Here is a 26662-nt window from a genome sequence, read left to right as displayed (position 1 = left end):
TGCCTTAAGGAGTACTTTGGATGTACTTAGAAGCCAGATAGAATGTGCCTTCTTTTAAAGTCAAAGTCATTATTTACAAAATGATTAGACTGATTGGTAGGTAAATCGAGATTCCATTTTCTGGAACCCATAAAGACTTTTCATGTTTGGCTCTAATGTTTGGATGTAGGAGTGGAACTTTCCATATATATTTCCTTTGATTTCTTCTGGAGAGTTATTAGGATGTCTTCTGGGCAAGTTATTTTGGCAAGAATATAAATATGTTACCAGTTGAATTCATATATGGTCATTGCCCCATAGTGATAAAAAAATGTTCCAATTAATGTGACTTGGTTCTGCTTTTTAACTCATAAAATAAGTATTCTCTTTAGTGTCTTGCTTTAGAGATAGAGTCATTGCTTTACCTGATGCCGTAGATGTGTATTTTCAAATAAGCATTTTTTACTGGAAAATGGTAGTATTCTATTTAAATTTTTTTTGGCTGTTCCTATAGCCCCTGTATTTCCCAGAAAATAACAGCTAAAATTGCTGTTATTTTGTTTGTGTGTTCTTTGAGATCATGTCGTTTTACCTTGAAGTTCCTGAAAAATTCTGTATGCTTCACTGATTTTTGTTTTCTCTCCAGGATAAAGGACAGTATCCAAGTATGAACACTAGTAAGGATGTAGAATGCTTCCAGGAGGTTGATACCAAGGGCCAAGAGAATGGTGATCACATTTTCTTTGGCATGTATTTTGCTTGATTTTCCACTTTATATTAATTTATTTATGTTTCTTCTTTTCTCAATTATAAGAAGTCACTTGTGATAGAGCAGATAGGAAATGCTCTTTGGGCTCCTTTAGCATTCAAGAGTTGGTTGTAAAAGCCACATTGGGTTCTGAAGCCTAACTTTTTAAATTTGTTTTAAAGGAGGTAGAGTAAGAGTTGAAAAAAAGAAAAACATGAAGATTAGAAACAAAAAGAAAATTATTTCAGTAGCATCAAGTTAGGATTGGAAGGAGAGAAGGCAAGAACATTTTAGGAACACTGATGAGTAGAAACCATGACTCTTATAATTGGAAGCGACAATTGGGGAGAAAGTAATTTGCATGTTTAAATATTATTTCCTTATGGGGACCTTTCTGATCCTCTTAGACTGGGTCAAGTGTGCCTTCTACTTTCTTGTAGCACTAGGTACCTTTTTGTTGATGGCAACTATTGTAATACTAAATGTAATTATTTAATGACAGCCTGTCTCTCCCCGTTATTCTTTTTTACTCACTAGTGTTCCCAGTAAATGTCATGGAGCGTGGCACATGGGCTCAATGCATTAAAAATAAAGTTGGAAAGACAGACAAAAAAAATGAAAAATAAATGGTGTGTACATTATCATGTGAGAATGAAATAATACAACTTTTTGTTATAGTTCCCCTAATGAAAAATAGGCCATAGAACTGAAAAATAAGATAGCTTATTTTCAGCTCCAGGGGAGTCATATATTCATACAGATGAAGCATTCAGTTAAAAACAGTTCATTTTAACTCTACTGTTTCCAAAACACTTTTGTATCTGGTATCTTGTTTTTACTTTACTATAAGAAGGTATGAGTAGGAACTTATATTCACTTAATTTATTGAAACACAGAAAGAACAATATTGAAAACATGCTAAGGGACTTACCTAAATGTCCATAGTAGGAAATGAACTAAACTCTTTGACTTTTGACTCCTAAAAAAATGACTCTTCTGCCAGTTTTACTTAATATTTGTGTTTTGCCCACTTGAGAGGGAAGTGAAAGGAAACCCCTGAACCTCTGCTACAGCTATTCATTAATGAGTAGTGGCAGCTTAATCCAAACTATGAAAATGTCTCTGTCTTTATCAAAGCCAAAGTTGATTTTGCTCTATGAAGCTGCCAAAGAAAAAAATATTTGGTGGAGAGGTAAGATAGACCTATAATATGGCATAAAAGCTTCTAGAAATGGTGTGTCAGAATACAATTTGTAAGTCAGGGTATCTCTTATTAGAGAGGAACAAGCTAAAACCAACTCTCTTCATGAGAAGTGGCACCAAACCGAGTGCCCCCTTTTCTGCTTTCTTTTTTCCCCACAGCTATCCCTTGGTAAAAATTAGACTTAGTTTAGGGGGTGCCAGTTATAGTTTATTTAGACTACTTTCGTCATTTATTCTGGCTGAAAAATGAGTTTAATTTGGCCTGTTTAGTGTATTGTCAAGTCATTTTTAATAAAAAAAATATTAAAAAGTAAATGATGGCAAGGAGGGCCTGTTTCATCTAGGCTGAAAGATTAGACTGGTTTGTTGTTTTAGTGAATGTGGAAAATGTAACCTGTCTGATTACAGAATTAACACATAATCGGGTGAGATAAAGATCTGGGAAAAGCTGGGAAGTTGATGTAGTGGAAAGTTTGTTGGCCCTGGTCTAAATTTGAGTCCAAGTTCTACTTATCAAGTGATCTTAGGAATGTCATTTAAATTATTTAAGCCTCAGTTACCTTGTTTATAAAAAGAGAATAAAAGCACCTACTTCACCAGGTAGGAGGTAATATTTATAAAAGTACTTTCTAAATTGCAAATGGTCAAACATATAAAAAGTATGATTATTAAATGAAAAAGATACTTGTAATACATGCCAATCTTAGAATCACATCAGTAAGCAGTAGCTAAAATGTGATGTTAATTTCTAGAGTTATAGCTATAGGAAAAGTATCTCGCCATGTCAGCTGTAGGCAACAACATCTCCAATGGTATCTGAGATGAATGAACTTGAGTTTGAACTACTATGAAACCTCCACGTACTGCTTCCTGACTTGGTTGCAGCAAGTCTGAGAAACCTGGTTTGACTTCTGCCTTGCAGTTTTTTACTATTAGGAGCTCTTGTCTTATGTTAAGAAGAATATCTTCATGTCCCCTTCTGAGCTGCGCATTGCCTGTGCAATTTAGTTTGGATTTCATTCTTCCGAAACAATATAGCCACATACTTTCTACAATAGCCCTTCTGCTCCTCCATAAGCTTCAGTGCATAAGCTTTCATGTCTAAAATTATAGGTCATGTCTTAGAATCATGATTTTTTTTTTCAGGAATAGCCTTCACTGCAGAAGGAAGTGTATTTGTTTTGGAGGTTGCAGATGTGCTATATTTATTCACATGTATTCTGAGTGAAGTGTTTATTTTCCGAAAGCACTTCTTGCCCTTCCCCTCTTGTCTTTAAGTTTCTAGGAACAAAGAATTGGTTTGACTAATGCTGAACTGTATAGGAAAATGTTCTGAAACCCCACAAGTACACTTTATTACATTTGGATCAATTCAAAGATCAGTTTACTCATTCAGATTATACGTGGAAAATATTAATTATACATTGTTTTAAAGAAAGATCTTAGACTGTGTTCGAGTTAATTGTTTTTGAAAAATATGTTATTGCCTGAAGATTGTCTCCAACTACAGAAGAATTACAAGTCTCTTGCGAGGTCTTGATGTATTACCAAGTCATGTAACTTTATGATTATTAGTAATTAATTCATTATTACATTCCCCTTTCCATCTTTGAATTCTTATAATGAGATCAGGGTTATAAAATGAAGTTTCTTTTATTTCCCCCATTTATCTACATGAGGAAGCTCAGTAACTGACTGTAAAGGAATCATTACTACCAGCTTTTTGTTTACAAAGCAAATGGGCTTTGATGACTGATGGCCTGATTTCTTTTGAGAATTATGAAGCACATAATGTGTGAGTCTATCCAAGAGGGGAAATGATTTACTGTTTTATAACAGTTAGAATAAACAATGAATCCATTGATCAGAGAAGATAGATTTGACCTGCCTTTTGCCATTGGTTTAATAGTCTTGGCCTTTTTGTAATTAAAAGGATAATAACTAATTAGAAATAAATGGTATTATGCCATTATTCGGATGGAGGGGGCTTCTCTCACATTGTAAACAGTTCCAGGGGAAGTGACTTTCAGACATTAAATGTGAAATAGGTTATAGTGTCCCCTCCCTTCATTTTCCCAAATATCAGTATTTTTCCCCCCACGGAAAAAGACATAAAAGAAATGAGAAGATCTTACAGTTTTGTTTATGTGACTTCTTGGTCTTTTCAAAGAGAGAGGCTAAAGTGCTTAAGACACTGGGAAAAAAAGCAGGGAAAGCCATTCTACATGAGGAATTTTCTACTGTCGGTGCAGGTGAAAACTCTCTTTGAAAGCTTGTCATTTTTCTAGAAAAAATATTCCTGGGGAGAAGTGTTGCCAAAGACAATCCCCAGTATCATGACAAGTGATCTCTAGTGTTTCAAAGTGATCAGTGGGGCATTCTGTAAAAGGAATGATCACAGGCCCGGGCAGTAATCAGGTCCTTATGGTATGAAATAAGGAGAGGCTGAGTGAGGTCGTGACCCTGAGTATTGCTCTCAAAGGCTTAGTGTTTAATCCTAAAATGTCTTACGAAGATGTTTCCTGTTTGGTGCAGTCATTCACTCATTCAGTAAATATTTCCTGACTAATCTATGACTTGCCGGACACTGTTTTAGGGGAGGACGTTAGCAGTGAGAAAAACATATGCACCCTCATGCAGTTTATATTCTAATAGGGGATGACAGACAATGAATTAACAGACACATAAATATGTAGTATGAGCTCAGGTAATGATAAGTGCTGGGTTAGGGAAAACTGAACCGACATCAGGGGAGAGAGGTTAATCAGGCCCTGCCTCCACTGGCTTGGCAGGAAGGCCTGCCTGTCCTTTATTCATTCATCCATGCGTCTGCTCCTCTACTAATTTAATGAAATACATTATCTATCTTCAATAAGACAGATATGGTTTCTCCTTTGAGGGAGTTAATGTGAGTGAGTTCTGTGGAACTTAGAACTCATTTTCCTATATGAAAAATGTTAAGCAAATGAAGTTAAGATTTTCAGTTGGCTCACAGAATTCCCTTTAACCCACGTTAAAACTTCACTGTGGTACTAATGATGGAAAATTCCATTCTGGTTCTTGGGAGAAGGGAGAAACCGAGGCAAAGGAAGGCAGAAGAGGAGAGGACTTCCTTCTCTTCTCTGGACACCTGGCAGCCAGCCATCTTGTGTGTGTATTTTTAAAAAAAACAAACTAGTTTTGGTTTTCCCTTCTTATGTCAGATTTTCAGCACCCCAGACGTTCCTTATTTGCCCACACTGGCCCTTTTCATCCTCATTCAGCCTACTCTACTCTTAGGAAGTGCTCTGTGGCTTTCCAGTGTTTTCTTTATCTTTGGTTCTCCCTCAGGTACCATATGAGGAGAGCAGTTTGATTGAACTACTTCTCGTAAGTGTCTGAATGAGGCATAATGTGAGCATAACCCTAACCTGAACCAAGCAATCTGCATTTTCTAAAGAGGATACTTGAATCACTAATTGCTGGGGTTTTAAGCTGTCAGATAAAGCTAAGTGAGTGTATGCCACTGTAGAGGAACTGCTGTGGGCAGAGTCCTGTGGGTTGCGACTGCCAACACTTCTTCTGTCTCCTGGGAGGTAAGGTCTGCAGCCTTGCTTTTTACCTTTCTCTCTTCCTTCTATTTAAAAAACTAACAAACAAATAACAACAACAACAACAAAAATTTGAGTTTTCTTCTCAGGTGGCTCCCATGCCAGCAGGGACAGAAGGCATTTTTACTTCCTGCCTTTTTTAAGATAGAAGTTTATAAGTCAGAGGTGGTGTGAATAGAGTTTGTTCTACTGAGGTAGGTAGTCTGGCCTGCCACCACGTGTGGGCAGAAAGCCAGTAAAAATGACAGTAATAAAGATTATATTTGAGACTATGTTTTCTGACTCTCTAGTATGCTAGTTATTTCACATGCATTCATGATTTTATTCCGTCTTCACTGAACACAGTCCTGCATGGTGTGTAATAAGATCATCCACAGATAAAGAAGGCTGAGGTGGAGTAATCTGCCCAAAGTAGAATGGCTAGTAGTGGAGCTGGGATTCAGACTCGGGTTTGTTTGATCCTAAAGTCCTTTTTTCCCTTACCCCCATTATCCTAGAAATAAGTGAGGGATGGTTCCAGAAAGCGAGTCCCTTGTTAGACTTGGGCTCTTTTAACTCAGGATCAGTAAGTGGCTTCTCATGTCTTCTCTGCTGAGGCTAATGGACAGGATTTAGAGAAAAGAGAGACTGGCAGCTTGAGTTCTGTGTGAGTGGTTTTTCTCATGTCTGCTCACCCCAGGCTCAGAGGTGTGGGCTGGGGTCTGTTCCCACCTCTGATAGCCAAACTCCAACAGGTCTTGGTTCCTCTGTGCTCAGACACTCCTGAACTTGCTCCTTCCCAATCTTTTGAGTATTTAAAATAGAAGCATGGAACAGGGAATTAGTGTACTAAGCTGACAACCCTGCTGGTCTTTCTCATGCTCACTATTAACGGGACCTCCTGCTGCAGATTTTAGATAACGTTTTATCTGTTATTCACACTCTTTATTTAGCTGTTTGTATTTCTTACTCCATGGGAACACTTTCACTGATTGCTTACTTTTATTCCCTGAAACACCTAATGAGAAAGCCATGGTTTCAGTGTCTGTTGTTTTGCTTAGGTAGGACATCTGACAGATCTTTGGTTGTGGTTGTACAACCAGTTATTCAGGTATTTAAACAATTGGCCGCATTAATTTTTCTTTTTTTGTCTTTTTTTGAGGGGATTGTGAGAATGGGCAGGGGTGCCTGGGTTGCTATATTGGAATGTAAAATGATCTGCTTGGCTTAAGTGAAAAAATCCCATGTAGAATTGGTAAAAGGATTTGTCTTTGATTACATAGGCTGGCAGCTACATTTTGGTTTCCTAGTATTTTTCCAATCGGCCAAATTCAACTTCCCCTTTATTCCCGCTGTGATGTGAGGTATTGGATGCAGCATTCTTTATACTGTGTCATCCAGATGCTTGTGTTTTGGTGAAGCCAAAAGCTGAAGGAACAGAATGATTCCATTATGATGGGTCTGCATACAGTTTATGGTGTATTCTCTAATACATTCTCGTTGGATGTATAAACAAGTTTAAAGAACTGTTTTTTGTCTGTTTGCCTTTTTTTTTTTTGCTTTCTTACCTTCTTGTGATGGCCAGGGAAAGAAATCCAGACCTTTCACTTACTTCTAACTATTGGTCATAGCTGTCAAAAAGAGCTTCATAGTTGTGCATGGCCAGAGTCAGAAAACCTCAACTTTGCCACTTAATCAACTATGTGATGAGTTATTTCACTTTCATGAGTGTTGGTTTTCCCCTCGGTACGTTACCTCAACTGGTGACTGTGATTGCTGAGATAATATGTGCACTGTCCTTGGCACAGCTCTTGGGACAATGGATGGAATGTGAAGGCAAGATTTGGTTACCGCTGGGATTTACCAGCACATTTGTGCTTGAGCAGGTCCCAGAAGAAGCCAGTGATATTAGACATCGCCCCTCTGCACTACTGGACTCTGAGAAACTGCTGGGGTGAATCCCTGATCCTAATAGGCCAATCAGATTATCTCCCCTAGTGCTTTGGCTGTTGACTCTGCAGTTGGTCTCTATGCAGCTGGAACTGTAGAACACATTTAAATTCGGGATCCTCTATCCAGCATGAGATGCAACTCCATATGTGTCCTGCTGCAAGACAGACTTTTATGTCTGTCTAATAAGTAAAATAATAAAATATTACAAGGAGAAAATGACAAACCCACAATGGGAATAGGTGCATTTTAACGCACTTTGTTCAGTAATCTGTAGATCAAGCTAGTATTTTTTCTACTTTAGCATATACCAGAATCATTGGAGGACTTGTTAAAATATATTGTTGGGCCTCACTCCCTATCCCTGGAGTTTCTGATTCAGTAGGTCTGGAGTGGGGCCTGAGGATTTGCATTTTGAACAATTTCCCAGGTAAATCTGATACTGTTGGTCTTGGAATCACACTTTGAGAACTACGGGATCAAACAACTGAAAAGGAGAAATTAGTAAGGACGTAGATCTTGACAATTAGAAAACTTGATCTAATGGGTCTATTAGAATCTTGCACCCAATAATTAGGAAATAAACCATATTTTCAATCATTCAGTGAATATTTACAAATGGGATCAAATACTGTGACATAAAGCCAACTCAGTAAGTATCCAATGTTGATATAATACAGACAACATTTGTGATCACTGTACAATGAATTAAAAGCCAATAATAAAAAGCTAACTAAAAAACCCCATGTATCTAAAAAGCATTTTTACGAAACTCCATACTTCTAAGTAGTATCTTAGTAAGTTTATATAGGGAGCCTCAGGTTTACTTGTAACTTATTTTTTTAAGGAACAAGAGAGCTGAAATACATATGGCACAATGTTAAGAATGGACAAATTGGGAGGGTGGTTCCATTGATGTTTGTTTTATTCTGTTCTGCAGTTTTCCATTTGTTTTTAGTCTAATTTAAAAAATAACAACTGATTGATTATCACTTATATATCCATGGCATGAACTTGATGTGGGAGGGCAAAATAGAGGCATTTTCCCACACTTAAGGACCCAGAAAACTTGCTACTCATGGAACCTGTCTGAAAGAAGTATAAAATCAGAAAAACTTTAAAATCCATTTCACTTCACCAAACATCCTTAGATCTTCTCCTGTGGAAGCTAGTATGTGAATTGGAAACAGGGAGTTTTTTGCTCTGCTGAGAAATCCATGTAGCTTGCAAAAGCCAGCAGTAATGAAGTAACAGTATTTTCTAATGTACTACAACATTGACTAATCAAGAATGTTTGAAAAACGGGTATACTGATGAAGTAAATCTGGCATTCCCAAAATTAATCAGAAATGCTTTTCACTGCAATGCTTAAAATTCAATTAAGTTTTTCTGAAATATAGGTATACAGTATTTTATATATACTACATATGTAGATATATATGTATAGTTTTGTGTCTGCCACAATAAGTACAGTTAGCAAACCTAAATGAATCTTATTAATGATGGTGAGTTAATGTTTTAGTTATAATTATTCACATCAGTTACAATTATTCTATATATTCCTTTAATGAATGATAATCCTTTACATTTGATTTTACTTATATGAGGTTTAGGTACAAAAGGTAGACTTTGTACTGGATTTATACCTGACAAAGTCATAGATTATAGGTGCTCATTTAAAATAAATCTTTTATTCAGAGATATAGAGGAAAAACTGAGGGTTGGTAGATGGGGGGGGTGGGGAGAAAGGGGAGGGTGAGGGGATTAGAAAGCACACTCGGTAACCACAAGATTGCCACAGGGATACGAAAGTTAATTTGGGAAATGTAATCAATAATGTTGTAAAGATTTTGTAGGGTATCTGATGGACACTTGTCTCGTTAGGGAGACCACCTCAGGGCCCATCTAGATGCCTGATCACTACACTGTACACCTGAAGCTGAATAATAATGAATGTCAACTACAAGTTTATATATATGTATATGTGTGTGTGTATATACATATATTATGTATATAGTTACAAGAAGCGGAGTACATAGGAATAGAGACAGTGGAAATGTAATGGCTGTGTGCGATGTCAGAGGGATAGTGGATGGGGGTAGGAGGGTTGACACAGTGTGAGGTATATAAATGATAAATGTCTATTACATTTTGTGCACCTGAAACTAATAAAAAAATAAAATAAATATTTTATGCTACTGTATTTCATCATAATTTGTCTTTCTTGAAAGATTTTTAGTTACTCAAGGGTTTATACGAATGAATTTGATAACCTGTCTACTTTTATAGTGTTAAATGTTAAGCCTCTCTACCTACACATAAGACAGCTAAGAAGCATCCTTAGCATTAATGACTAATATTTACTAGAAAACAGTTGATTGAAAGTGCAATGGTTTATGTATTATGAACCTAACTACATATTTTTATAGCAAATCAACCATGTACTTCAGGCTGCAGTAAAGCAGGGAGACCTAAAAGTAGTGGGGGTTGTTTGTTTGTGTTTCTCTTTTAGTTTTGGAATTTATTTAATTTTGAAATCTTTTTTAAAAAGAACACCTCAGTCATCATGAGAAAAAGGGTACTCAGTTGCTTTCCTGTCACTTCTTTCACAGTTAGTGTATTTATTGGAATTATTTGTAGTGTGGAGCATCCCTGTTTTCAGTTTGAAGGGACACGTAAGGCCTAAATTCAGCCATGGATAGAAAGATCTTTTACTGTGGAAGGAACTAGATGGAATCATTTTAACTACACTTGGAGCCAGAAACTAAGCGAACTATCCTAATGAGAGGTCTATGTTTGTAACTTTATGATTCTTAGGAATGTTTTGTGGAATCATGGCCTGCTGTTTCTTCCTCTAACTTCCTTCCTACTGAACTTCCTCCTAACCCCATCTGGCTCGCTCAGTGCTGGCCTTCCCGCCAACTGGCTTTTCCACTGGCCGTAAGGAATGCATGTCCCATTGCTCATCCCACGGGGCCTTCACCATTCCGCCTGCCTCCCTTACCTGAAATCTGGACCTTTGATGATACTAGTCTTCCTGTCAGGGTTCTCTGCAGGGAGCTGCTTTCCTTGGTGACTCTGAGGGCAAGGAAGAAGTGTTGGCAAACCTTTGCTCCCAAGGGTGAGTCTAGACTTCCGTTCTGTAATTCTCAGCAGTTCTTCGCTGCAGTTCTGATGCCTATTTCACACGAGCTGCTTCTGTTCACCTTCGTTCGTGTGGTCTGGTAAATTCTTAAGACATTGTTCTAACACCCAAGGTTGCCAATCCCTAGTTTACAGCTCTCTTTTTACCTACCATGTTGTCTACCATCATTCTTGAGCTCTGTGTCTACAACATCACTTAATACTTCAACATCCTCAGTACCAGCGACCACCTTTTCAGCCCCTAGCCTCATAATAAACTTCCTGGGTTCCATCCTACTCTTGGTTGCCATATTAATGTAACTAGTTCACTGCTCTGATTTAAGACTGAACAGTTTAAAATCTTCAGTGACTCCTACAAGGTTTATCAAATAGAATACCAAAACTTTAGTTTGACAGTCTAGCCTCAGCCCCCAAAATCAGCTCCAGTTTATTTTTCAAACATCTCTTTTTTTTTTTTCCCAGCTGGTTAGGTGTGCTAGATATTTCTAAGCTACACTCCTTTTGGTAGAAGTCCCTGCATCCCTTCAGTCGGTTTCAGTGTAGCTCTGCTCTACTGAAAACCTGGTATAATTGCTGTCTTCTCGGTGAAGCCAGCCTTGCTTGTTTCATCTGGCGAGTCCTCTCTTTCTTCTCATCTCCATGGTACTTAGTTTGTACCTTTGATACTTATTATACACTTTTTAAAAAAATATGTTTTATTGGGTTTTATGATGGCATGAAATATGAAAAGGGGTCCTAGCCCTCAGGAAGAATATATTATTGGTTATGCCTAGATTTTTAAATAATTTCTTTGAAAAGGAAATCCTGGACGTGACAAGCTTTCAGAATATGGTCAGTGCAGATTGAAGAAATGAGTCTTGGAATGAGAAGCACCCAATTTTAATCAAAGTTGGTCTGAAATAACAACTAATTTCTTTAGATCTACACTGCCGTGGCTGTTGAGGGAAACTGTTCTATGTAATTAATAAGATTTTTCACCCAGTAAAAATAAAAACTAAACTTGTCATCCAGTTTTCAATTATATAAGCTAATAAAGGCAGGAAATGGAATATGAGATGGAAAATATTATTTGTGTCCATTAGCACAACCATGTTACTAAGTAAAAGCAATGAATAGTTTTGATCTTATCATTTTATTTAACTGCTCCAGTATTTCTATAAAATAAATTAATTTTTTTTCCCAGTGCGCTGGAGTAGCAGTCACAGCTTGAGTACATGACACATTTTTAATTGAATGTACTCATTGGTTGGTGTCCTACATTTGTTTGTATTTATTTTAATTTATCAGATTGTAAACACACAAATGAGAAAGACAAGTTAGTTCTTCAGAGGAAAAAAAATTGGCCTTAGTATGACGTTATGTAATAGAAGATAGTAATTCAGAGCATTTGAAAGCATTGACTCTGGAGTCCACTGCCTGGATGTGAATCTTAGCTCCACCACCTTTAGTGACCTTTTGCTAATCACTTAACAGGAATGAGTCCGTTTCTTCCTCGTTAAAGTGGGAATGATACTTATTTGATGGGATGTATGGGCATTAATGAGGTAATCCTTGTAAAATGAATGTTTAGTGAAGTACCTAACACATAATAATTGCTCTATAATGTTAGTAACATTGTTATTTTAATAAATATGTTACAAGATAGTGCCAATAATATTTAGTGAAATAGAAAACAAAAGCAGTGGGAGAAAATTCTATGTAAATTGTCTGTATATTAGAAAACAAACAATAATTAAGTGAAAGCTTTGGTTAATTTACTTCGTTCTAAGATTTAAGGCTAGCTAAACCAAGAACTTTGTTCACTGTGAGGACTAATGTTAAAGAAAAAGAAATGTTTAATGGAAATACCAGTGATGTTTGCACTACGTGATAAAAACTAGACAGAATTGTTTTATAATTATTTTACAATCTGACTCAATGTATACACATAGATACTGAGTCAGAAACTTCTGCAAAGGGAAAAAAATCACTTAAAAAATCAGGCCTCTATTTCAAAGAAAACAAGAACAGTTAGACAATAGTATGTCAACACAAACTAGATAAATGGTGCAGCTATATTTTTGCCAAATCACAACGTGGATTTATGAGTTCCCCCCAACCAGAACAGTGAACAGCTGACAGCTTCTGTCACTAGCAGAGCCAGTTTGATGAAACTGAGAATCCCTGCTTGAAATAAATTCAGGTAGTTCAAAACAAATTAAAGTTTTATGAATACATACAATTTAATATTAAAACCCATATAATTAGTATTTAAAGAAAGAATAGATCTTTTGCTTTAGGAAAGCTGTAGAGAGGCTCTCCATCAGGGGAAGATAGGAGACACACTCTTTCAGAAGAGAGTGTCTTCCTTTGCTCTTTATTTTGCCTTGAATAACGACTCTCCTGAAGGTTTTTCTTTTACTTTTTTTTTTTTTTTTCAGACTATTCAGTAATAGGCCTGATGGATAGAAGATAGAGGAGGAAAAGAGATTGCTTTTTTATATATGAATTTGAAATTGTTAGAATTCAACAAATAGCAATTTCAATGTATAGGAAGACAAATCAACTGAAGTACAGTTCATGTGGAGATAACTCAACAAATGAATATGCGGTCAGTTGTAAAATAGAATCCTACATTATTCATATTCTTATGCTGAAATGTTTCCTGCTTGATGGGGAAGGAATGGCTGTTCAAATCTGTCTGCTCTGGAAGCAACAATAAATATCTGGCATTATCAGAATCCATTTCCTCTGAGGCACTCTGGCTTTGGTTTGTGAGTAATGGTTTTTATTTCAATAGATATATTGAAGAAAGGAAGTTGCCCATTCCATTTTGGGCCCTGAATGTTAAAGTGAACTTTTAGTTTTATAGCTGTTGTGTTTAGGCCCTTGAGAAGTGTGTGTGTGACTGTGTGTGTGTGTGTGTGTGTGTGTGTGTGTGTCTGTGTGTGTGTATGTGTCTGTGTGTGTGTACTTGAGCAGACTTATTATAAAGGAACAGAATTTTGGAGAGCATTTTGCCTAATAAATTATTTCATTTAAAAACAGAATGAGATTAGGGACTTACCTGTAGTTACACAACTAATGGCAGGGAGTTACATGTTTAGAACTCCTTAAATTGCTATTTACTCATCCATATGAATTACAAAAAACTAATCCAGGATAGGGAAAGCATTCATTAGGTGACACCTTGCAAAAATGGATTGTTTTCAAACTCTATACTTTTGAGGTATATTTTTAAAGAAATATTTTATAGATAATGAATTATAGAGAAAACAGATTTTTGTCCTTATAATTATTTTCTGATATAATCTTCAGTTGTACATACAGTGTGTACTTCCAACTTCTCTGAAAGCTTAAAAATGTAGATTACCTCAATAGTGATAAGAAAAATGGACTCCAAAGATAGAAGGAAGCATATGTGAAGTATGATACACAGGTACAAACAGGGATAAAATAAAATACCACAGATGGGTTAATTGATAAAATATATAATCATATAAGTTGCTGGGATTCTTGTTGATATGGATAATGTAATTTTAATAAAAATGGTAAATATTTTGATATTTTTACTTAAAACATACATAAAATGAAGAGGTAATTCCACATAAAATAAAAAGATGAATTCTGTTTTTTAATAACCAAGGATTTAAATAGTCACCTTGAGGGGCATTTTGCTCAATGCAAAGAAGAAATTAGTCCAGTTCTTATTATTCTCTTAATTTTCTTTGAGGAAGTTCTGCATAAGGGTGCCATTTCTAAAAATCTTGGATTTAAAATATAAATGCTCATTTCAATTTGAATTTATTGTGCTAATCAAGAGGAAAAAATAGATAAACTTTACTATCAAAATTGAAGTTTGTGTAGGGATACTATGAACAAAGCTAAAAGCTAAGTTAGTCTCAGAAAACAACATATATAACAAATAGAAAAATAATCATAGGAATTAATAAGAAAAATACAAACAAACCAATGGAGGAATGGGTGAATGATAAAAGAATTAAAGAAGAGGAAATCTAAATGGTTAATATTAATGCAGTAGTACTCAGGGAAATGCATAGACTAAGAATGAGAATACCACTTCATAGCCACTAACAAAATTTAAAAATTTGGACAATGTGCATTAGAGAAAATTTACGGGGAGTAGGGTGGGGATAATGGTCTGTATCATGTGTGAAAGTATGAATTGGTACAACCCCTTTGGAAAAGTATTTGGCCATATCTAGTGAAGCTGGAAATACACAAATATATTGAGCCAGTAACTTCTGCAAATAAGCCCAAAGAGCATGTACGAATATGTTCAGTATAGAATTGTTTGTTATGATGGAAAACAGAAACAACTTAAATAATAATATGGTATATTCATAGGGTGCATGTAACTAGAAATTTAAAATAATAACTTGGACATACATAGACTACAAAGACTGATGTCCCAAACATAATTTTAAGTGACAAAGCAACATATTTACAGTGTACGATGTGGGTCGATTAAGTTCACGAACTCATCCTAGGAAAAGTGCTACATACCTCATTGCTGAATATCACTACAGTCACCTTCGAAGTACTCCCCTTGGGAAGCTATGCACTGATGCCAGCATCTAGTCCATCCTGCAAAGCAATTTTAGAACTCTTTTCCTGGAGTGGCCATCCAAACTGTCGTCGTATTACCCTTGATGTCCTGAATGTCATCAAAATGTCTTCCTTTCAATATTTCCTTCATCTTCAGATAAAGAAAGAAATCACTGGGGGCTAGATCAGGTGAATAGGGAGGGTGTTCCAATACAGTTATTTGTTTACTGGCTAAAAATTCCCCACAGTGCTGTGAGAGCTGGGCATTGTTGTGATGCAAGAGCCATGAAAAGTTCAGGTCGTCTAACTTTTTCACGCAGCCTTTTCAGCACTTTCAAATAGTGAACTTGGTTAACTATTTATCCAGTTGGTACAAATTTATAATGAATAATCCCTCTGACATCAAAAAAAGATGAGCAGCATCATTGCAACAAGTTTGCGAACTTAATTGTCTGACCTCATATAACGTACATAAATAAAAAATAATTCGACGTATGTCAGTTATGAACTCCAATAACAAGTGATTATTTAACAATCATTGAATGATTGAAGCATGGGCTGGAAGAATGCACAGCAGATTTAGGAATGGGTGGAAACACATGAGGAGAACAAATGAGACTAAAAAATTAAAAACCCCTACACAGAATGAGAAAGAAAAGGCATCTGAATGACCAGTGGACTATGAAGGAGAAACACTAGGTTTAGTTTTCATTCTGCTACTAATTTAACTGTGATCTTGACCTGTCTGGCCTCAGTTTTGTTATCTACAAAACAAGACGATTTTATTAGGCCATCTTAAATGTTTCTTCCAAACTTGAACATTGTATGAGCTTTGTAGCTGTGTGACACTAGGCCTTTTTGTAAACATTTTTTGTGTCAGTTTACTCATTTGGGGACTAATAGTAGTACCTACTAATACGGTTGCTTTGAAGAGTATATGAGATAATCCATTTAGAGCCCTCAAGTCTGTGCCTGTCACTTATTATCACTCAATAAATGTAAGCAACTGCAGCCATGATGTTCAAGTTTAATTTCATGAAACACTTCAATTATGGGATACTTGAGTTATAAACAGTATTTTCTTCTTTAGAGATTTTATATAGCACGTTTTTGCAGGATGTTACAATGAACTTGGTATATTTAGGACTCCCAGGGACTTGTGTCTCACATAAAATAAGATGGTCCTAATTTTTTGGAATGTTGGTTAGATTGTAGTTTTTAATCTGGAAAGAAAAAGAATATAGCATATATGAAATAGGAAAAAATTTAAAGATTGTGTATATGTAATTTTTTTCTATATATTCATTAGAAGGTGGACTGTCTGCTTGAACTAGTATGTTCTTTATTAAATTTGCCGATTGTTATGGTTAAATATGTACACACTTGGGGAAGACTGCAAAACTATTTTATTGAGAAAACAGCATTTAATCCTTTAATCTGAGAATGGAGACTCAGAGAACTTCCGGGGTAGACCTGACTTAATTCTTAGATATAATTCAGTAAAATATAGATTTCTTAAATGAAAGGATTTGACAATGTGCACAATTTAATTGTACAAAGCCAAACTCCACTCTGAATGTCTTCTTGGCAAATGAAAGCCCATTAAGGCATGTTTCAATACAGCGTAGGGGTGGAAGGAGGGGAGGGAGGGAGGGAAAATTTGTAGTACACTGTATCTACTTTATGGCTACTGATTTTAAACAAATTTCAGATTACCCTTATTGTCTAATCATATGTTTGGGAGGATGGGCTATTTATGAGATGTTAGCTTTCCAGATGCTCGAACAATGTGCTTTAAATGCTGTATTCATAAACCAGCCCCCCAAATGCAGCAGATTAGCTGTTTCTAATCTTTGAATTCAGAACAAATGTTAGAGAAAGGAACACTTGCAGAGCTGTGTAGTCTCTATTTCCTCATTAAAATGTATTTATAAATGAAGTAGACAGAGGAGCAAATGTCTGCACAAAACATTGCTACTTCATTAATATTTTATTACAAAAGCACTTTCTATGAAATCTGCCATCCTAAAGGAAATAAGTGAATCAGTTGTCTTTCATTTTTTGTTTTGTTTACTTTTCCTGAAATGCAAGCACAAGTTTAAAAAAAAATTAGCAAGGAGTTTGAACTTAGTGAAATTAAACAAAAAAATGTAGCATGTGACTAGGAACAACATCTGGTTCAAAGTATACAAAATGCTAGGATTTAAGTGGGGAAGTTGTCTGAACTGGAACAAGGTTCTCTTTTTCTTAAATGGGTGAGGTTTCTGTTAGTGGAGAAATAATGTTATGATGAGCTTCATGTCTAAGGGTAGTTCCTTAGAAGATTTCTTATTATATCAAGAGTAGCTAGAAATAACAAGCAAACATACAAACAAACCTTGTTTTCCCCTTCAAATTAGAGATTTTGGTAAAAATACTGCAGTTTAAAAAAACACTTAAAAAGATTTTTTTAAAAAAGGGAGTGAAAATACTCTGTATGATACTAGAATGATAGATACATGTCATTATACATTGTACATAAATATATTTATAACCCATAGAATGTACAACACCAAGAGTGAACCCTAAGTTAAACTGTGGGCTTCAGGTGATAATGATTTGTCAACATTCATCAACTGTAGCAATTGTGGGTTCATCAACTGTAGCAAATGTACCACTCAGGTAAGGGATGCTGGCACTGGGGGAGGCTACGCATGTGTGGAGGCAGGGGGATATGGGAAATCTCCGTAACTTCTCAGGTTTGCTGTGAACCTAAAACTGATCTCAAAAATTAAATCTTGAAATTTAAAAAAAGTGAAAAATAAAAGCACACTGTGACACTCTTTCCTGGTTAATTTATAAAAGGCAGTTTATTTTGGATCCTACTTGAGAGATCTGATAATGAATTACCTAAAAGATCTTGTGATGGGTCTCATTTGTTTTAAAGATGAACCTTATTCCAGTTGTGTATTGCTATAGAAAAAAATCACCCCAAAGCTTAGTGACATAAACAATTTTTTTTTTCATTAATAGATTGTATAGGTCAGGATTAAAAAGGACACAGAACTTTTTTTGTGTGTATGTCTATTCCATGAGTCTGGGGTCTTGGCTAGGAACACTTGAATGGCTTGGGGCTGGAATCATCTGGCGGCTTCTTCAGTCCCTTGTCTGGCTCCTGGATAGGACACGATGGCAGCTGGTTTCCAAGTGGGGCCTCCTAATGGGGAGAATCCCAAGAGGGAGAATTCCAAGAATGCCGGAAAAGGTCCATTGGGAAGTTACATACCAGTATTCCCACTGCACTCTGTTGTTTGATGCAATAACAGTCATGTCCAGATTTCAGGGAAAGGGATGCAGACCCCACTTCTTGGTGGGGCAGTGTTGACAGAATATTGGTGGTCCTATTCGGAAAGTTAGGGTTTATAAACAGTCCAATCTTTAAAATCCTACTTGCTAGAGCATGACTAAAATTAATAAATCAAACTATGTCATTATCCCTTTTAAACTCTTTAATAACTACCCCCTGTGAGGATTAGTCTATATATACCATTTTATAAACTTATCAACAATCTTTCATGATCTGCCCCATATTTGCTTCTCATTCTCGATCCTCTTGAAATTTATGCTATTTTTATTAGAGTGAATTCCCCTGCTTCACAGCAGTGACTACACACACACCCCCCCCACACACAAATACATGCATACACACATGTTCAAAGGTATGACTTTTTGCCTGATCAATTTCTGCTTCTTACTGTATGTCAAGTGTTAATTCACATATCACTTTTTCAGACCATATACATGCCATACGTACTCATTTCTATGTATACCTCTGTCATAGCACTCATGACATTGTAAAGAAACAATCTTTTTTATATATTATTTTCCCGTTTGGGCTACGTTAAGTCTTTATCCTTACTTCACCAGGAAATGCCTATCACGTGTCCTGGCACAGGTAAACAAAACTCTTTCTTCTGAAACTCAGAAAAGCATGCATCTTTTAATTTTTTTAAAATTCCTCATTAAGGAAAACTGGAAGCCCATTAAATTTTAGAATCAAAAGCATTATTTTTCTTTGGAAAATTGTCATACTGAATAAAATTTTTAAACATGGTATTCCAATCCTCCCATGGAATACAGCATTAATCTGAAAGGAGCCTGTGTTGAAGTGATTAATTCCCTGGCTTTTTCAGTGTGTACACACACACACACACACACACACAAGTGAATGCCTACTGAGTTAGTGTTCAGTTGGACTAAATACTATGTTATCATTGCTGACAAATGTTGGGATATTTGTAATCACAAGGCTCTCTAATTAAAACAAAACAAGACAAAACAAAACAAACCTGAGCTAGACACATCTTAAATATCTACCTAGGGATTTCATGTGTCCAATGGTGTAACTATCCCCAAATCACTGGCCTAGAATGGCAACCAGTTAAAGAATGTACTTAGCTAACAGGGTTTCTGGTAGAATAATTTCATCAGTATGGTGAATGAATTTCCTGCATATGAATATATTCTGTTGAAGCCAATCAAGTTGTTTGTTTTCAAATAATATTTTGACAGATCATTTGATACATAGATTATAATAGGAGAGCCTAACATTATTGGTAGAGGGCCCTGAACATAAAATGTCATTGACTCTAAAATGATATCCTGCTATGACAATTAAGTTTGCGAACTTGCCCCCCTGTGCTTACACTGGCAGCATTGTACAAACAGCTCAGTGAGGTTTCATAGCCTTCGTATATCAGTGTTTCACAGCTGTGTTCATGTCAACGTGTGGCAATGTCTTGCTAAGTGGCGTTCATTACTGTTGTTGAATGTTTTTGGGTGCCGTCACGAGAATGTCTGAGATTGAATTGGAGCAACGAACAAACATTCAATTTCTTGTTAAACTTGGCAAGAGTGTAAGTGAAATCAGGGACATGTTAGTCCAAGTTTATGGGGATAATGCCATGAAGAAAACAGCAGTATACAAATGGATTAAATGTCTTTCTGAGGGGAGAGGATGCATCAATGATGAAGAGAGTTCAGGGTGGCCAGTAATGAGCAGAACTGATGAAAACATTGCAAAAATTTGTCAAATTGTGCATCAGAATTGTCGCTGACTGTGAGAAGCATAGCAGACCAAGTAAACATAGATAGAGTAACAGGAAAATCTTAACTGAAAATCTTGGCATGAGAAAGGTGTGTGCAAAAATGGTCCTGAAGGAGCTCACGGATGGACAAAAGCAAAGGAGAGTTGAAGTTTGCTAAGACCTTTTGGAGAGGCAAGACAATATTTTGGGCCATGTTATCACTGGTGATGAAACATGGGTGTCCCAATATGACCCTGAAACAAAGCATCAAATTGCACAGCGGAAGTCAGCCAATTCTCCAAGACCAAAAAATTCTGTCAGTCCAAATCAAGAATTAAAACAATGTTGCTAACCTTTTTTGATATTAGAGGGATTATTCATTATGAATTTGTACCACCTGGACAAACAGTTAACCAAGTTTACTATTTGGAAGTGCTGAAAAGGCTGCATGAAAAAGTTAGATGACCTGAACTTTTTGCCAATTCCTGGCTCTAGGATCACGGCAATGCACCAGCTCACAGGGCACTGTCTGTGAGGAAGTTTTTAGCCAGTAAACAAATAACTGTATTGGAACACCCTCCCTACTCATCTGATCTGGCCCCCAATGACTTCTTTCTTTACCAGAAGATAAAGGAAATTTTGAAAGGAAGACATTTTGATGACATTCAGGACACCAAGGGTAATACGACGACAGCTCTGATGGCCATTCCAGAAAAAGAGTTCCAAACTTACTTTGAAGGGTGGACTAGGCACTGGCATCAGTACATAGCTTCCCAAGGGGAGTACTTCAAAGGTGACTGTAGTGGTATTCAGCAATGAGGTATGTAGCACTTTTTCTAAGATGAGTTTGTGAACTTAATTGCAGACCTCATAGATCTCATTTAGGAGAGGAGAAAAGGGGCCACCATGTGTTGGTGCTACTTAAAAAATGGTGATTGGGGCTTTAAGGGGAATGGGAAAATTAAGTATCAAGTTTATTTTTTAAATCATGTTGGTTCAGAATAATGAAATGTAGTTTCCTACCTTTAATTTTAATAAATGGAAAATTTTGAAAGCTTGTTTTGGAAACTTGGACAAAACATTATTTAGCTTAGTCTGCTACCACTAAGTTTAATCCTTGTAGACTTTGGCACAAGGTAGCAAGTGTGACAGAGGCTGTTTCTCTGAAATGAATAAAGGAACATTAGAACATTTGGGTCCTATTATTTTCATTTAAGAACTTTCCAAATACAGAGTTGCTACACCTTCACCATAGCTGATAACTCACTTAAAATTCACACAAACTGAATAAAAAATGCAAGAGCCTCAAGCACTGCATTCCTGCTGTGCATATTCTGAATCTCCTGAATGCATGCAGTGTGTGTCCAAAGAATGTGTCAGTTTATGGAGGACTGGGGGAGTTTCTAAGGCTTAACCTCAAAGTTCTCAAATCGAACATTTGGAGAGCCAAAATACACAATGGAAAATACACCCAATCTTGAAGTTTCCGGTTAGGAATGGGCTCCTGTTTCTTCAACTTCAGCAGGTAGCTATTCATCATTAAGATGAAAAATGTTTGTTAATGTGAATGTGATATTTTGGAATGTTTAAAATTGGGAATCAAAGACCAAAGCCTTTTTTTCCCCCTTTTCCATCAACATCTAATAATGGTCTCATCCTAATATTTCTGTCCACTGACCTGTTACTTTAAGAGCTATAGAAAAGTGGACTTGACTGACTTCCTTTTTATGTCAACTGTTGGGTTATGTAAAGTGAAAGTGCCCCACTAAAGACTGTTTAGTGTTTGATCCCGTTTACTAGGGAGTAACGTGGTACTCATTTAGTGATTTTGTTGTAACTAACTATCAATGTGATGGGATAAGGACCTGAGTCTTTTAAAATTATGAGCTTTGTTTACATTTATTAATCAGACATATACTTTGAATATGTCTGCATTTAAATGGCTCTTTCTTTTGCATTATTCTATGAACCCATAAGCTATGGAAGTAACTAGCATTACAAATAGCTTATGAGTCCACTTGCACTATTTGCTTGAAATGGGGTGTGTGTGATACTCCTGTTTACACACTGACAAGTAGTCATTGAAATGTAAACCACACACACACATGCATAATGGAAAATTATGGAATTCCCTAATGGTGTGGTCATTTACAGTATCAAAATGGAAAGTCAGGAAGGAAGGTAATATTTAGTTAGTGCTAGGCTTAGTTTATTCACATCCTTTATTCAGTTATTTCCATTTGGATTCTCAGCAAGGTCAAGTAACTTGTTGAAGATCACCCAGCCTGTAAGTCTGGGAATTCAGGTCTATTTGAATTCAAATGTGACTTTTAAACTTGACTGTTTCCAATCTTGGATTAGTCTTTTGTAAATTTCCTTTTGGCATAACTTTAAAATTTCCTTGGAGAATATACATTTTTTTGATACCAATTCTTCACGGAAATATCCAGCTCTTCTTTAGTCAGATGTCCCCTTAAGAATGTTATGGGACTGAACCAAGAACTGTGGATGTATTTTCTTAGTAGCAAGAATCAGTAAAGAATATGCTTTTTGCATCCTAGCTACTAGTGAGATATTCCTTAAACACAATAGTTTCCAGATATGCATGAACAAAACCCAGGATTCTGTACTTAGAGCAACATTTAAAAAAATGTTGATGAAAATCTAGATACTATGTACCTAAAGTAAAGGGCAAAACATTAACTGCCTCCAAACATAGTGATTGCTTTCTTCCTTTGGAAGCTAAGGATCTCTCAACATGAGATTTTATTTATAAACAGAACTGTTTCTCTTGCAGGAGGTTCATTGTAAGGTCACCTTTTTTGACTGTCCAGATTGAAGCACTAAAATAATTATTGCCCTATTACCATGCTTTGTCCAGTGACAAAGCCATTTTGGAACTGAGCTTTTATTTACTGAGGAAGACATGAAGATTGACCTACGAGAAATAGTCAGAAATTGAAAAAGAAGGTTGTGCAATGCACATAGGGTAAAATGCAGATAATTTCTGGGGGGAAAAAAACAAACAAAAACACTCAATGAATTTTTTATAGATCATATCTACATCACTTGTTTTGAAGCTACGAGACTTGATCTGTGACTGATTTTTTTTCTATAGCTCATGTATAACGAATACTTGCGGTCAGATGACTGTGTATTATTTATTCAAATGATTGTACAAGAAAATCAGATTGCATTCTATAGTGACCTGGGAAGCCAAGAACATTGAAGATCTGGTCAGCACAGTAATCATGAAATTTAAAAAAAAAAACAAAAAAAAATTACATAGAGAACAAATTGGTCATGAAGTTAGTTGTAAAACCCGGTTGCTAAGCTGTTACTGATTACAGGTATCACCATTTCTGTGAGAAGGCAGATGATTGCACCAGACTGGGGGTTGCTGTGGCTGATGAAGGCAAAGTGTTTTATAAGGCTGCTCTGACTGTGAAGTCTGTGTGTTTGAGGAGGAGGTGTGGGTGTCTGTGTGCACACACATGCCCTCACATGAACTTCTACAGACATTCCATGGAGACGATGCTTATTGTTTAACCCAGAATCTCTTGGCATTGTTATGTTACAGTCAAAAGTTTGCATTATTTTAGCCATGACCCATTGTAATATTTTTTCCATCAATAATTTTTAAAAGAAGGGTGAATGCATCCAGGAATTAGTTTGTGAACGTGTTATTTTTTGTGTTATTTTCTAAGCCCTGAATGCTATACAGGTTCTATTATGTCCATGCTTATGCTTTAATTTAAAATAAATTCCTTTCTTTAATTTTGCAGTTTAATGTGTAAGGCGAGAGTGAATAGAATGAGAACTTAACTCAAACTCTATCTGAACTTAAAGTCACTGTGTTATTTAAATATAGTAGAAAACGGGGGGTAGCATAATAGAGGTATACCTGAAGATATTGTAGGTTTAGTTTCAGACCAACACAATAAAGCAAGTATCATAATAAAGCAAGTCACATAATTGTTTTGATTTCCCCATGCATGTAAAATATATGTTTACACTAGACTGTAGTCTGTTAAGTGTGCAATAGCATTATGCCTGAAAAATCAATGTACAGACCTTAATTACAAAAATACTTTATTGCTAAAAAATGCTGACCATCATCTGAGTCTTCAGCAAGTTATAATCTTTTTGCTGGTGGAGTGTCTTACCTCCATGTTGATGGCTGCTGACCGATCAGGCTGGTGGTTGCTGAAGGGTGCAGTGGTTGTAGCAAATCCTTAAACTAAGACAGCAGTGAAGCTTAATGAATTGAATGACTCTTCCTTTCACAAACAATTTCTTTGTAGCACGCGATGCTGTTGAACAGCATGTTACCCACAGTAGAACTTGCAAATTCTCAAACCCCACCATTGCTTTATCAACCAAGTCTGTGTAATATTCTAAATCCTTTGTTGTCATTTCAACAGCATCTCCACCAGGAGTAGATTCCATCTCAAGAATCCACTTTCTTTGCTCCTCTATAAGAAGCAACTCCTCATCCATTAAAGTTTTATTAGGAGATGGCAGCAGTTCAGTCACTTCAGGCTCCACTTCTAATTCTAGTTCTCTTGCTATTTCCACCACATCTGTAGTGACTCCTCTGAAGTCTCGAACCCCTCAAACTCATCCATCAGGGTTGGAATCAACCGCTACCAAACTCCTTTTAATGTTGATATTGGACCTCTTCCCAAGAATCACGAATATTCTTAATGGCATCTAGAATGGTGAGTCCTTTCCAGAAGGTTTTCAATTTACTTTGACTAGATCCATCAGAGGAGTCACTTTGTGGCGGCTATAGCCTTACAAAATGTATTTCTTAAATACTAAGAGTTGAAAGTCAAAATTACTCCTTCATCCATGGGCTGCAGAATGTATGTTGAGTTAAAAGGCATGAAAACAACATTAATCTCATTGTACATCTTTCTCATTGCTCTTGGATGACCAGGTGCATTGTCAATGAGCGGTAGTATTTTGAATGGAATGTTTTTTTCTGAGTAGTAGGTTTCAGCAGTGGGCTACAAATGTTTAGTAAACTGTGTTGTAAACAGATGTACTGTCATCCAGGCTTTGTTATATTTATTGAGCATCTGACAGGGTATATTTAGCATACTTCTTAAGGGCCCGAGGATTTCCAGAATGTTAAATAAGCATTGCTTCAAGTCACCAGCTGCATTAGCTTCTAATAAGTGAGTCAGCCTCTCCTTTGAAGCTTTGAAGCTTCTCTCCAGCCATGAAAGTCCTAGATGGCATCTTCCAATATAAGGCTATTTGGTCTATATTGAAAACCTGTTGTTTATTGTAGATATCTTCATTAATTATCTTAGCTAGACCTTCTGGATAACTTGCTGTAGCTTCTATAGCAGCACATGCTGCTTCGCCTTGAAATTTTATGTTATGAAGATGTTTTCTTTCCTTAAACCTCATGAACCAACCTCTGCTAGCTTCAAACTCTTCTTCTGCAGCTTCCTCACCTCTTTTTCAGCCTTCATAGAACTGAAGAGACACAGGACCTTGCTCCTAGGCTACAGGTTAAGGGAATGTTGTGGGTTATTTGATCTATCCAGACCACTAACACTTTTCTCCATCGCAGCCATAAGTCTGTTTCACTTTTGTATCATTCATGAGTTCACTGGAGTAGAACTTTTAGTCTTCTTCAAGAAGTTTTCATTTGACTTCACTGCTTGGCTAACTGTTGGGTGCAAGAGACCTAGCTTTTGACACATCTCACCTTTCGACATGCCTTCCTCATGAAGCTTCATTATTTCTAGCTTTTGATTTAAAGTGAGAGATGTGTGATTCTTTTCACTTGAACACTTCCAGGCCATTGTAGGTTTATTGACTGGCCTAATTTCAATATAGTTGTCTCAGGGAATAGGGAGGCCTGAAAAGAAGGAGAGAGACGGGGGAATGTCTCGTTGGTGGAGCAGTCAGATTAAACACACGTTCATTGATTAAGTTCATCGTCTTATAAGGGCTCGGTTTGTGGTGCCCCCAAACAATTACAATAGTAACATCAAAGATCACTGGTCACAGATCACCATAACAAATATAATAATGAAAAAGTTTTAAATGTTGTGAGAATTACCAACATGTGACACAGAGACACAAAATGAGCAAATGCTGTTGGAAAAATGGTGCCATAGACTTGCTGACACAGGGTTGCCACAAACCTTTAATTTATAAAAAATGCAATATTGTAAATATCGCAATAAAGCGAAACACGATAAAACGAGGTGTATCCAGATCTAGCAAAGCATCTGATGTCTAACACGCTTCAGTGAATGTGCGCTGGATGCTGATTGAGCTGTGGTTACTCGGTGCCTAACCCATACGTAAGTACCATGTAATACCGGTTACCACATAACTCTCTTCTCATTCTTCTTCCTTCTCTTGGCTTATTTTCTTTCTGATCATCTTTGAACATCTATTTTTAACTGCCTTCACAATCTTCTTTAGAG

The 26662-nt window shown here is 36.4% G+C and overlaps 1 protein-coding gene across 3 annotated transcripts in view; it reads left to right on the top strand.

Annotated features, from left to right (window-relative positions):
* PRKD1 (protein kinase D1) overlaps nt 1-26662 on the top strand; it is a 296380-nt gene that overhangs the window by 52989 nt on the left and 216729 nt on the right. The window contains exon 2 of one of the 3 annotated variants that reach the window (XM_074328120.1): nt 24797-24928. The exons of the other annotated variants lie outside the window; for them this stretch is intronic. Coding sequence (XP_074184221.1) covers nt 24914-24928 — 15 coding nt within the window. The 5' untranslated portion in view covers nt 24797-24913. The remainder of the gene's footprint in view (nt 1-24796; nt 24929-26662) is intronic. 3 annotated transcript variants of the gene reach the window in all.

The sequence above is a fragment of the Rhinolophus sinicus genome, linkage group LG03, assembly GCF_036562045.2.
Source record: "Rhinolophus sinicus isolate RSC01 linkage group LG03, ASM3656204v1, whole genome shotgun sequence".
Lineage (NCBI taxonomy): Eukaryota > Metazoa > Chordata > Mammalia > Chiroptera > Rhinolophidae > Rhinolophus > Rhinolophus sinicus.
Note: the sequence above shows the minus strand (reverse complement) of the source record. Positions and strands in the feature narration are given on the sequence as shown.